The sequence below is a fragment of the Mugil cephalus genome, chromosome 23 (assembly GCF_022458985.1).
Source record: "Mugil cephalus isolate CIBA_MC_2020 chromosome 23, CIBA_Mcephalus_1.1, whole genome shotgun sequence".
NCBI classification, from domain to species: Eukaryota; Metazoa; Chordata; class Actinopteri; order Mugiliformes; family Mugilidae; genus Mugil; species Mugil cephalus.
Window position 1 is genome coordinate 10,468,582 of NC_061792.1, and position 13,769 is coordinate 10,482,350.

The 13,769-nt window shown below is 42.5% G+C and overlaps 2 protein-coding genes across 2 annotated transcripts; both read right to left on the reverse strand.

Annotated features, from left to right (window-relative positions):
- Positions 1-1,574: 1,574 nt before the first annotated feature.
- On the reverse strand, positions 1,575-6,570 carry LOC125000807 (2-oxoglutarate receptor 1-like). Its single transcript, XM_047576493.1, has 2 exons — positions 5,186-6,570; positions 1,575-3,349 (listed from the first exon to the last, which is right to left on the reverse strand). Exon 2 carries the CDS (start codon positions 3,338-3,340, stop codon positions 2,333-2,335), a length of 1,008 nt encoding a protein of 335 aa, XP_047432449.1. The 5' UTR covers positions 3,341-3,349; positions 5,186-6,570; the 3' UTR covers positions 1,575-2,332.
- A 156-nt stretch (positions 6,571-6,726) lies between these two features.
- On the reverse strand, positions 6,727-13,471 carry LOC125000787 (kelch-like protein 41b). Its single transcript, XM_047576470.1, has 6 exons — positions 12,245-13,471; positions 11,047-11,204; positions 10,668-10,775; positions 8,760-8,945; positions 8,212-8,358; positions 6,727-7,127 (listed from the first exon to the last, which is right to left on the reverse strand). The coding sequence occupies exons 1-6, from the start codon at positions 13,352-13,354 to the stop codon at positions 7,016-7,018; spliced, it is 1,821 nt and encodes a 606-aa protein (XP_047432426.1). The 5' UTR covers positions 13,355-13,471; the 3' UTR covers positions 6,727-7,015.
- Between the last annotated feature and the right edge of the window lie 298 nt (positions 13,472-13,769).

Consider the following 13,769-nt stretch of genomic DNA (forward strand, 5'->3'; position numbering starts at 1 on the left):
CACAGTATTCAGGGGACACGGGCGACACTATATTGCAAAAATGTAGGCCACTACTTCCGAGTATTGACCCCTTCACGGTTTGTAAAGAATGTGACTTTTTTTTTTAGGGGCGGGGCTTAACTGGAGGCAAAACATCTGTAGCTTGTAAACAGTGGTTAGCATATTTCAGTGGACTGTTTTGGCAAGAATGGACGAGTAAAACATATACTTTAGAGAATATTTGAATAAACGCAACCCCCAGAGACCATGACTGTTATTTTAAAAAACTGATTCTCCCTGATACGACCCCTACACTCTCGCTAACTGGATGGACGATTTGACCAAAGGAGGACACAGAGGGGACGTAGTCTGGTCTGTCTTTGTCAAGTGAAGCCTCTCCTACAAAAATATTACGAGAAGTAAGTGGAACCACTGTGGAGGGTAACGTAGTAAATGCAACTCCAGCTTGGACACCCCTGAAACACACAACTAATGTTGTTTAGCATGTAACGAGAATCCTCCAAATAATGCTTAACCTAATGTAATTTCAGTCATAATTTATTCTTAACAAGTGAAACTGTTGATGCATTAAATATTAATCTGAGCTGATATGAAGGGTGCTCATTGTTGATAACCAAAGCCAAACCAAAGTCATCTACGACTGGCAGTGGCTGGTATGTGATAAAACTTCAAGTTAGTGTTTTTGAGTTTTTGGTTTTGGCCCCCAGAAACACAGCAATATGTCATTTTCATGGTTGAAAGTGACAGTGTTCGTCCAGCTTCCCTCTGTTTTGCCTCCAGCTAATGTCATGATGTCACAGTGGCCATGAATGGGTCTATTACTTTTAGCACTTTTTTTAAAGCTCAATAACAGGTTCTGACAGCCGACGTTCTCCCTCACAGAGCTCACTTAAATTTATCGTGTTGGTCTAAATCAGATATACAGTCAGTAAATAAGTCACGTTTGTAGTGTGTGTGTGTTTGAGCTGGAATAGAGGAACACAAGATAAGTTCAACCAAGCCAAACCAAAGCAGAGGGAGACTGCTTAGACGCCTGCAGGTACAGGTTAGTAATCACATTGATTCATGTGTCAGCCATCACTACTAATTAACCACTCCCCACACACTTACAAATGAGGAAGTAGGTCTTGAGGGCTGGAAGCCATCACTATAAATTCACTGGAAGTCTCACAAAAAAAAAAAATCAATAAAAAAAAAGCAAAGATCCCTCAGATCCTTCAGACTGATTAGCATAACTACTCATTTAGTAGGTTATTTTGGATTTTGTGACGTTCTTAGGGGACTACTTTAACAGTTGTCGATCTTCATGATGTTCCATCCTGTTATTATAGCTTTAGAATAACTAGCTTTCATTCCTGCTCCCATTCACTAACATGGAAACATGGAGGGGGCGGGGCTTATGACCTATACTGCAGCCTCCAGCCACCAGAGGGAGCTGCACATGCTTTGGCTTCACTTTTGAGGAGCTGTTCCCACTCAATATGGCCTGTTGTCGACCACTGAGACATTGTACTTTTTTGTAAGCGGGCTTAGTCAGACACAGTAACACAGTCGTTTTTCTCTATTATGAAAATTTTAATTTATCATTCACATGTGCATCATGAGTACAATGCAGTAACACGGACGTACAAGGTAACACAATCCATTAAATGTGACGACGTAACAACGTAACTTCTCACAGGTTTGGCACCTGTCAAAATGTGATAAAAACCAGTGTTGTGCTCGGATTGAGTTTCATTCACAGTTAGGATATGAGCTGGTGTATTATCTTACATTGCATGTGAAAAATTAATGTAAGCTAATGAGAACTAGAAACACATCTGATAAATGCCGTTATTTAGGTCACAATCATCAAACAAACATAAGTGTGTCAGATGAAAAGTTAAGGGACCCGCACATAGTAACAATTCATCCAAATATAGAAAAAACGAATGTGGAGAAACTTCATCTAATTTAAAAGGCAAAACTATTAAACTAATGGTGGAGCTGGAGGAAATATCAAAGTGTCACCAGGAATAAAATCAATGCAGAGGTTCAGTTACCTTCACGGTTCCTTACGGGAAAGGGAAAAGCTTAGAAATGCAAATACTTAATTCCACATTTTATGACTACAGAGTGAAACTATTGTTGTTGCTGCAAACAAAGGAATCCATTGTTGTTCGGGTAAAAACACACTCGGGAGTTCCAGTAAGAGAAAGAGACGCATGCACACAAATGTCACAGCTTTAACCTTTAGTCGTTTCTTATTTACATACCATGAGGGTATACGTCTAAAACAAACCTACAGTAAAGGGGAGGGACGCAGTAAAGAAACCATATCGTGCTGCAGCTGTCATGCAGCAGGTTGGTCACTGACTGTTTTGCTAACTGTGGCCACGTTGAACAGAGACCTGGCTTTGATCAACCAGGACTCCCGGTAAAAAGTGCTAACAAAAGCCCTCCTGAACTGATCACCTGAAAGGGTGTACAAGGCCAGGTTAAAAAAGGTGTTGACTGCAGCCAGAGGCCTGGAGATAATATACGCGGCATGCACGGTGCGCTCCATTATACACGACGTCTCTGGGTTCCATCGAGTTTCTATCCTCAGCACCCTTAAGATGTGGTACGGCAGGAAGCACACGACGAACACCACCAGGATGAGAACAGTCACGCGTCGCGCTCGCTTCCGGCAGGGGCTGGTCACGGGGGGCCCTTTCGTCAACTGCTTCACTATCCCGATGTAGCACATGAACACCACCACTAGGGGGAGCACAAACCCGAGCGCGGTGAGCAGCCACCCGTACCAACGCACGTCGCTGACGGGTATGGTGCTCGCAAAGTCCAAGCAGTAGGTCTTGTTGTTCTGCACTTCCATGGATATCATAGTCAGCATTGGTGTGATCTCTGCTGCGGCAATGACCCAGACGGCCGAGCACGCAGCAATGCCCCATAATTTCCGCTGCACCTGTGCTGCCCACAACGGCTTGATCACCACCACGTAGCGGAAAATTGCCAAACAGGTCAGAAAGAGGATGCTCCCGTAAAGGTTGAAGTGAAAGCCGAAGCGCACGAAGCGGCACATGAAGTCGCCGAGCGTCCACGAGTCCCCGTTGGTGTAGTAGTAAACCAGGAAGGGCATGCTGAGGACGTACAGGAGGTCGGTGGCCGCCAGGTTGATCATGATGATGCTGCTGCTCTTGAAGGGTCGCAGCTTGGTCACGTAAATGCTGATGGAGATCACGTTCCCCACCAGGCCCACGATGAAGATGGTGCCGTAGGCGAAAGGCAAGTAGTAGCGCTTCACCACCCAGTCCACGTCAGTGCAGTTGTGATAATCTCCGTAGTACATGGTGCTGGCCATGGCTGAGTCCTGTTGACGATGAGAAACACTTTCACAAACCAAATCTACAAGAAAAAGACAATGATGTATAATTACACCTTTTATTTATTGGACTTTTGTTTTAGCTCCATTTTTGGTCTCCTCCACCTCATCCAAAGAAAGTAGTTCCCTTAGCCACTAACACTTGGTATTGATATTAGGCACATGTCAGGCACATGATGCACATTTAGACCTGAGCTTTTATTTGGTCTGCATTTTTAATTTCTACGAGGTAGTTGGGATTAGTAGGACCTAAGACGTGTAAAAACTAAGCATCATCTTTGAACGGGAAGTCGTAGTTTTTGATAAAATCAAAGTTCTCATATGTGGACACTGGGATTATTTCATTACTTATATTATATTATATTATATTATATTATATTATATTATATTATATTATATTATAATAAAGTAGTCACCAGTGTGTGACAAAATATGAACTGTTTATTTTAATACTTGGTAACACGGCTGAGCAAAACCAGAAATGCGAACAATGAAGTCCCAACATCCTCAAATAGTACTTACCAAGTAAAGACATTGTAGCTCATTGTTACTGATAAAATGTTATTAAATTTGCGCATTATATCAAACTAGAAACGTTAAAAAGCATAAATAAATAAGTTTAGTGGGGTTTTGTTCCATCCACTTTTGTAGAATTAACCCCATGAAATGTTCGCTAATGTTTTGATGTTTTCACCAACTAGTGTATTGACCCTTTGCTAACACTAGATGGCAGACTAAAGCATCCACTTATGAGGACAACGGGTTTATATGAAGCAGAATAAAACCTACAACAGGGATCTTCAACTTTTTCAGGCCAATGACGCCCCAAATTGATGGAGAGATTGACCTACATACTATATGTGTTCTATGTTAAAATCAGCCTAGTGCTATTTATAAATATACATCATTATTTTACTTTGCATTCAGTATTAAGCTATTCAAATAATACACAAGTTCAAATATTCTTTTTTTTTTTTCTTGTTTCAAACATGCGCAACAGTAGGGTGTTTGAGGGGGAAAACAGTGTCTAATCAACCAAAGATTTTGCAACCCCCCATCTGCAGTACTTCGGCGGAGACCCTAGAAATCGCGGACCCCCTGTTGAAGACCTATGACCTACAACTTAACGGCCCCATATGAGGACGCAGGGTCTCCAGAGGTTACTATTGTACAAATTAACTGGATTATATAATTTTAAATAATTGTAGATCTGTTTTTTTTTTTCCATCTCCTCCAAATACTTTTTCTTGAGAACCGGATGCCTGCTGCTGACAGCCCCTAGATCCTCACTAGAAGCTTTTCGCTGAATAAATAAATTGATTCACTACTGTATTCAAATGGTAATAAATACAGTGTTTGGTGTGTGAGAGACAAAATGTAAATAAAAATAAATAGGGTACGAGCAAATAATCTCTCCTCTTCCCTCAGCTGTCATTTCACTGTCTGCTGCAATTACCGCTGGAGGTAGGGAGAAGAGAGCAGGAGGAGAAGCCCAGAGGTGAGCAGGCTAGGTAAGAAGCAAACAATCAGGGAAACTCAGTGGGAAAGGAGCAAACAAGAGTCTACTTCCCTCGTCTGCTCCCTGAAAGCTCCTCGGGATGTGATAGCGCCTATGGCATCTTGGCTTCCTATAATGCCGCCTGTGCAATCTGCTCTCACCAAGAATGTGAGATGTGTGAGGTGTCATCTGCACGTCATGTAAATCAAATTTTATAAGGCAGGAACCTCGTGTGTGAGTGAAATAATTTCATTGTGGAAAAATACAATATCCTCCTAAAGTCTCGCAAAGTTTGAAAAGCAGATTATTATTTTTTTTAGACTCACCCTGTAGTTGCAGCGTCCTCATCAGCGTGCACTGCATCCGAGGCGGTGTTTTATCTCTGTTTTCTCATTCATTCCTCCCTCGTTTCTCCTCCTACTCCTGCTTTCCGGTCTTCCACACCCAGAGGGGAAACTCCGGCGGGTTGTTGTATTAATGTCTGGAGTTGTGCGCTTCACCCTCAGCCACGTTCACCAGCTTCCTGGTGTCAGGCTTAGGCTGATAAAGCTCAAGGGTCGTTTTGTTTGCGCTGATCGGGTTTCAGGTGATTAACAGGACAAAAAAGGGAGAGGGTGGGAGGAGGGCTGTCCAGGAAAGCATTCATTAGAGCTGCAATACGTTCAACTCCTTCCTTATAAAGAATGAAATGTGGCCTCATGTACAGTTTTATTTCACTTCAAATCACACTTGTCAACGGCCAGTGACAGTGAGTCACTGCTGTCAATGGCACATATTTATCTAGGTCCAACAAAAACATACCATTGCTGATAATGAAGCTTGTGTTGTGCAAGATTCAGTTATAAATGTGCACATTGTTACTCTCACTGCGAGAAAAATGTAGTCGAGTGCATATATATGTATATATTTGCTCTTAGCAAGGAGTCATTCATTCTGTTTCTACTCATTCATTCAGTTTTGGAGTAACTAAACTCTAGTTACTAAATCAGGGGTCTTCAGTGTTTTTCAGGGCAAGGACCCCTATTTATAAATATATATTATTGTTATCATCATTTTGCATTCAATATTAAAATATCCCTTGTCCCTTTACTAAAATATGTTGGATTCATGTTAATGTGTATTGTAAAAAAGTAGTAGCTTTAACACAAATATCATAACAAATCAAGATTCACTTTTTGATTGCAACACGACTGATTCCTTCCTGGTGTTATCACATCTGCATGAGTAACATTGCCCAAACAAAAAAATTATCGATATGGCAATATATCACGATATTTTTTCTTCCAATACAATATCGATTTTGAATGTCTTAATATCGATTTAAAGAAAAAAAAAGAGAAAAAGTTGTGTTTTGGGTTGAACATTAACCCAAAACAATAGATCATTTGGATTAATATTGTTTTTTGACTAAATTTGTCCAATTGATTATTATCACTGAAGTCATCTGATGTTCATCTATATATATAATGTCTAATTTAAGCTGCATTTAAAATTTCTCAGTGAACTCTGTAGAATATTGCAACATATTGCAATAATGTATCATATCGTGACTCGAGTATCATGATATGTATCGTATCGTGAAGTCCTTGCCAATACCTGCGCCTAGTTGACGCTCATCAGTGACTTTATTACTGTGTCAAGGCCACATCTGTTGAACCCAGCTACACTTCCTTGTTTACCTAAAAGCACAGGAGAGCTCCCTCCCAAACATGCTGACCGCCTCTGCAATGTCACTTTTCCAGTAAAAGATACCGAAATCAAAAGACGGATAGAAGTTTAAAAATGTTTATTTTACAAAAGAGCTAGAAATGATGTAAACAGAGCTTTAGAGATCGGTCTAAACTGAGATGTGTGTGTGTGTGTGGGATTTTTTTTTTTTTTTCACTTTTTTTTTTTTAATACTGTCGGGATGGAGCAGTCTTTGAAGCGGCAGCAGAAGCGAGTGTTTATCGTGCAGATAAAAATCATCGGAGTTCAGAGAGAAATTAATGTCAAAGATCAACTCGACAAACAGAAATCCAAGTGGAGGCGATGAGGGGCCTCGGGGGGTATCTCGCTGGGGGAGGAGGGGTGGGTGGTGTCAGGGGAGGGTGTTAAAGAAAGAAAGAAAGAAAGAAAGAAAGAAAGAAAGAAAGAAAGAAAGAAAATGGTTCTGTCTACAGTTTGGGCATCCTGGCAGCATTGAGGCGGATAGACACACAGGAGGAACCAGCAGCATAACGCATCTCCCTCAGCATGCCGCTCCACTGCTTCTTATCTTCCTCATACCTAACAAGAACAAAGGTATAGAGTCACATCAATAAAACAACGCAAACAACAAAACTCATAGTGCAGAGGTTTTTCAAGCCAAGGACCCCCAAACAGATGGAGAGATTAAGTAGAGACCCCCTACCTACTATATGTGTTCTATATTAAACTAGTGGTATTTATCAATATATTATTATTATTATTATTATTATTATTATTATCATATTGTATTCAATATTAAACTATCCCTTATCCTTTTACTAAAATATCTTAGATTCATGTTAATGTGTATTTAACCCTTTCATGCATCGTGGTTACTATAGTGTAAGTGCACATCAACCAACACAGTCGACGCTTGTGCATCACTCCACACTGCATCACTCGACTACTTCCTTGTTTTTACTCAAAATCAAGATGGCCGAAAGAGAGCCAGAAATTCCAAGTATCTCAGGAATTTTGTGTAAATACTCTGATATCAGGGCACTACTGAAGGTAAAAAACAAAAAAAAAAAAAAAAAAAAAAAAAAAAAAAAAGGAAAAAAAATGCGGGCATCAAGCAACATCTAAGAATTAATATAATTGTTAAAGTTTTTGGATATTTATTTTATACTAGGAGAAATTAATCAGGTGAATGGACAATGTTTAATGTGAAAATGGGGGCATTTTTTTTTTAAAAAAAAAGTATATATATAGATATATAAAATGTCTAATCAACCAAAGACTTTGTGACCCTCCTGCAGTACCTCTGTGGACCCTATAGGGGTCGCGGGCCCCCTGTTGAAGACCTATGCTCTAAGGGGCTGTCAGACTTCTTTCGAATGGATCTCTACCACTGCATCAGAACCACAGACAGCTGTTTATTGTGGGTTTATTGTGTGTGCGTCATGGCTTGGGGAGGTCATACATATTTTGGAACAAGCTGTAAAGTCTCTGATACTTGTATTTATCTGGGGATGTTTTACAACAGCCAATACGTATTTTTATTTTTTATTGAATGATTGAGGAAAACTCTGATGCAAGAGCACCCCTGCTGAGTATATGGTCTTTAACGGGAGCACACGCTACCAAGAGAATGAGCCTCAGACCACTCGGAGCTAAGACTTACTGCCAAACGTCCGTGACCTCTGTGGGAGCCACCTCCTTGTTCTCCATCTGAACCATAGCGAAGCCGCCCACAGCGTACAGGGAGCCGGCGCTGCTCACCAGGTTGATAGAGCTCCTCTCTTGAGGAAACTCTGAAAAGGGCTCCCACCTGAGGAGATGCAACATTAAGGGAAAAGGTCAGCTATACGTCTCTGTAAGGATAAAGATGTGGTGTATGGAAGACAAAATGATGAAACGGTAAAATATATAATAGAAAAATAAAGATACATACAGAATAAGATACATATTTCTTTAGCGAGCCTCACAAAGTGTCGCATGCTACCAATGTAGCTGGCTATCTATGCGGATTAATATTCAGCCAGCTAAATCTGTTAGATAACAGGAGCTGGTTAGCTGGCAGCCATTTGGGTGTGGGATATTATAAAATTAAACATGAGCTCATCAGTGATACACTCACTGGGGAAGGTGCCATTATGAACCTCTTTTTTTCATGTAATATAGAACACTTTAGACCCCAAAGGTCTGATATGATAATGCTGTGATTCATACTTGTTTGCTGCAAAGTCATAAGCTTCACACGTGGCGGTGAGGCCTTCCTCGTTGACTCCACCGGCCACCACGATCTTGCCGTTGTGGACGACAGCGCCGAACATGGCCCGGGGCGTCTTCATGGCCGCCATCTCCCTCCACTCGCACTGCTTGTGGTTGTACGCGAACATCTTGTTGAGGGCCTTGCTGTGGGGGGGAAGGGAGAGTACACGAGATCTTCAACTGTAATATTTAAGTGTCATTTGTGAAGGATTGCTTCGGTAAGTGATGTGCGGATCGATACCGAAATATCGATACTTCTGATACCAGGTCTTTATGCTCTAAAATCAATTCTGAAATATCGATACTTTCAATACTTCAGTCATTCAAGGTAATGTAGGAACACAGTGAAAAGTTAAGTTATACGTTATTTTAATGGTTTTATTATTTTACTTATTCCCTATTGGTATTGGATCAGTATCGCTGATACCAGCCTAAATTTTACTCAGTATCGCATCGAAAAGGAAATTGGTGGAATCGAAGCATTAGCATTAAAAGCTGCATGCTAGTGAAAGATGATCAGTACCTCTATGTCTGAATAGTGAACCTCGTGCAGAAGTGCAAAAAAAAAAAAAAATGCAGTTCATCAAGTGGCCACTTGAGGCTCCAAAAGGAAGCAAATTGTTTATTGTTTTATTAAGGCTTAAAATTCTGCATAATTAAGGGCATTCTCACTTTGAGTGACAGGCGGTAGCCTGGGCTAACAGGTAGCGGAGAGTTGGGTGGGTGGATCTCAACGTCCGACACAACTTCCCCACGTCCATATTTGGAATATCCGAGTGTGGGGGGCGTAGTAAAGCTCATCCAACATGGCAAACATGAGCTCCGCCCACTTCGGGCTTCATTTTCAAAGTTCAGAATTGTTTAGATTTGTCCGTAGTATAGTATAGCAAACATAAAAATGTTTGCTCAATAGCACTCCTAGTGGGCAAACATTCCACAATAATAAACTATTTTTTTATAGTTTAATTAATTTTTTCTTGCTTTTAATTTGGGATTTTTTCACAGGTTCTTAAAGGAGGCACAGCACTCCTTCCTTGTAATGAGATTTAGTATATTTGGCAAGAATATCAACAAATTAAGTTTGTTAAGCTTTTTTACTGGCACATTCATTTAAAGGAAGGGGAAAGAAAAATGCATTTTAAACACCTGTTCAAATTACAGTGTACACTCTAGCACATTCCACTTTGAATTTCCTCAAACAAGATATGGTGAAACCTTCACCTTCACTGACTGGAGTTTGACAGACATGTCAGTTTAGCAGGAAGGAAGGATCTAATGAAAACAACTGCGAAGGGAATGCGGCTATTTTTGGAGCTTGACTCATAATTTAAACATTTAAGTATGCGTGTGTCTATGCTGAAGATTTAGATTTTTTTATCTCTTCAGAAAAGTGCTGATTGTTAATTGTCAGCCGAGACGCTCCGTTGATGGTTCACACGTTCTGTTTTTTCCGCCCCCGTGTAGATTTAGAGCAGGAGAAGCACACCTGTTTCCTGTTGATGACAGGCCAAGTGTTCCAGTGACAGCTGAGATCACTTAGTTGACCGATTGGCCTATTATTAGCTACGCCGTGGAAGTTTTATAGATCGTCCTTTCTGCGTGCGCCGGATATCTATCGGAGAGCGCAGCACGCGTTTTGGGTTCAACGCTGCGCTCTCAGGCTCGAGAAAAAGGAGAAAAGAGTCGGAGCTGAGCGTAACAGGAGCCGCGGCATTTATCATTATTGTACAATATGAGACAGCTCTCGGCTCCAGCGCAGCAATTGTTGTCAGTGGCTCGCCGTGCGGCCTTGCAGGCTGGCGGGATGATGGACCGCAAACAGCTGCGACTCACCCGGGGAGAATGAGAGAGGCTCTTTTTACTCACTTGTCATCTGTCTTTCCTCCAATGCAGTAGACCAGTCCTTTGTGGGAGATAACAGCATGCCCGTGGATCTTCAGAGGAAGCTTCTTGGTCTCGCTCCACTTCATCTTCCTGAAGGATGTGACAGTTTTAAACTCGGTTAAGTTAGTGTGCAGCAAATCCTATAAATGTCCAACAAATAATAGAAAAATACCCCAAACAGATTAAGAGGGTGATGTAACCTCTAAATGTGATTAATTAAGTTTAAACCCCACAGGTCCCTTCACTAGTTCATTATTTAATAAATTTCCTGGAGATAATTATCACATAAAATAGTCACAAAAGTGGGAGAGACGGGATGAGAAACAAAAAAGTGAGATGGGGGAGGAATAATACCACGCACTCGACGTCGTAGCACATGACGGAGTCCAGCGACTCGTTCGTCTGGAGGTCCTTGCCGGCCACGGCGAACAGCAGGCTCTCGCTCTCTCCGATGTTGAAGAGGCACCTGGGAGAGGGCATGGGTGGGAGGGCAACCCAGTCGGACGTGAGAGGATCGAGCTGAGGAGGAATTTAAAACGAAAAGGGACATTAACAGTGGAGAAAGCACCCTCTTAGCACACATTAGCTCTTTGTCTTTACCTCCTCATAAATCTCCAACTGCCTGATACCCACATATTGATTATGCTGTAAAATGTAGGTATTCAAGGCCTTTATCACGTCCTTTAGAGTCTGTATGCTTAGACCCGATGGGCAACCGGGGGAATGTAATCTGTCAATTGATCGCAGAAGAACTGCGGATAGGCCTTTGTCTTATCTCACTTCTCATTTTTATTTGTGGTTTGAGCTCCACTAAGGCATTAAAAGTGAGACCAGAAAGGGTTCAGATGAGCTGTAATACTCCATAAGCTATTGTAGAGGGCATTTATTTTCAGAAATACAAATCTGTGTGTAACAAAAACTAGGCACGTTGGGAAATGTGAGTTCGTTGAGAAGATTTTTGTCCATTAAATATGAAACTATAGCTCGGAGATGAGTAGCTTGTATTTTTTATTTTTTATTTTTATTTTTTTAGAAAGTTGAACCAAAATCTGCAACTTATACACTTTATATGTTGCTAAACCTGTTTCCAGTCTTGATGCTAAGCTAAGCTAAGCTATCTCAGCTTCATATTTGACATACAACATAGGTCTTCAACAGGGGGTCCTCATGACCCCTGGTGGGCCCAAGGAGGTACTGCAGGGGGGAATGCAAAAGCTTTGGTTGATTAGACAATTTTTATATATATATTTTAATTTCCCCCTCAAACACCCTACTGCTGCACATGTTTGAAATAAAGAAATGAATATTTGATCCTGTGTATTATATATTGAATGCAAAATTATAATAATAATGTATATTCGTAAACAACACGTAATCTCTCCATCAGTTTTGGGGTCCTTGGCCTGAAAACCATTGAAGACCCCTGACATACAGACGTAATATTGATCGTTTCATCTCAACAGGATTTCAGAAAATGTCAAACCTTCCCTTTAGGTGATTCATTTTAGACGTTTTTTTTTTTTTTTTTTAATTCAAGTGATTTCACATAACCTGCTCACCAAATAGAAGTAGCATTGCAGAGGCATATTCGCGTTTTCCTCATCCACAAACAGGCCTCCGATGATATAGAGCTGGTTCCTCTTTGACGCCAGGCTGACGTGGTTTCGTGGCACCTGCTCCGACATGGCCGCCAGGAAGCACTCGTTCTCGTTGACATCGTACGCCACCGCCGCCGTGTCGTTGATCATGAGGATGAAGTCGCGCGTGTACATGCCATGTCTGCGGCTGTCGTTCAGGAAACCAGGGAATGGGTTCTCCTCTTCCTCTCCTCCTTCCGCGTCGGCCCCCTTCTCCCCCTCCTTCGTCTTGGGTTTCTCTGGAAGTTTCCCCTTGAATGCGTCCCTGATGACCTGGATCGTCTTCTGAAGCTCTGGGTCGGCCTTGATGATGTCATCGGTCTCCACTTTGTCTTTGAAATACTTCTCTGGGAGCAGGCGGAAGCGGATGCAGTTGAAAGCATCCTTCAGGACCTTGGTGCGCTCCTTGTCGTAGCGCACCCAGGACATGACCGCCTCAAACACCAGCTCCTCCCGCTCCACGTTCAGCGAGTCTCCACCGATGACGGCGAAGAGTTCATGAGCTGCGAGTTTGAGGAACTCCTCTTCCTTGTAGAGGAGCTCAAAGCGGTCGGCGATGTAGTTGCGTGCGGCCACGGCAAGCCTGGGACAGCTGAGCACCAGGCCCATCCTGAAAATTGCCAAACAGTTTCCTATGGATATCTTCTTCTGAAGGTAGTTGACGCACACCGTAAAGACGGAAGGGATCTGGAACCTGTTCGCCACGGAAATTATATCCTGAACGTTGTCATCTGTGAGGTCAATCTCAGCGGAGTAGAGGTACTGGATAATCATGTCCAAGATGGAGGGGTTAACGTCGTCCAAGATGACCTCTTTGGTGTTCTCCACCTCCTTCCCGTCCTCGGTGAAGAAGATCTCCCTGAAGTAAGGGCTGCAGGCGGCCATGATCAGCCGGTGGCAGGGGAAGCTGCGGTCACCTACCTTCAGGGTGCAGTCCACAAATTTGTTCTCATTCAGCAGCTCCTTCAGGCCGTCCTGGAGCAGGGTGCTCTGAAAGAGGCGCAGCTCCTCCTTGATGGCGCTGGGGTCCATGGCGTGTCAGGACGGGAAACGAGGTGAACAAGAGGGTCTGTAGAGGGAGGAAGGAGACCGTGGCCACAGGTCCTTTTGGCAGTCAGTCCTGGCTAGAAAAGGCAGAGCGCAGAAAAGGTTCCCGGTGTGAAGACCCTGCAATTTAATCCTGCCCCACTCTAAATATAGCTCCCTCTTCCCCATGCCTGCTTCATCTCCAGTGGAATCTGACTGGGCCGAATCACAGGCCTGGCAGGCTCGAAGCAGCTGCTGTCAAAGACTGAAAGAAGCAACTGGCTGCTCCGGCCGGGGATAAGCCACCATGATTCAGCTCCCAGAATGTCATGTGGCCTGTGAACAGCACAGACAATGCTGTCAAAGCCCTCAAATAGTTCATCCTCCAGCTGCAAGAATGACTGGGAGGTTATTCAGAGCA

Excerpts from the sequence above, each read along its gene's own strand:
- LOC125000807 (XM_047576493.1), bottom strand. The coding sequence starts at position 3,340 with ATGGCCAGCACCATGTACTACGGAGATTATCACAACTGCACTGACGTG.
- LOC125000787 (XM_047576470.1), bottom strand. The coding sequence starts at position 13,354 with ATGGACCCCAGCGCCATCAAGGAGGAGCTGCGCCTCTTTCAGAGCACC. Across the intron at positions 11,205-12,244 it reads TGCAATGCTACTTCTATTTG|CTCGATCCTCTCACGTCCGA; the intron begins GTGAGCAGGTTA and ends ATTCCTCCTCAG. Across the intron at positions 7,128-8,211 it reads GAGGTCACGGACGTTTGGCA|GTATGAGGAAGATAAGAAGC; the intron begins GTAAGTCTTAGC and ends TGTTCTTGTTAG.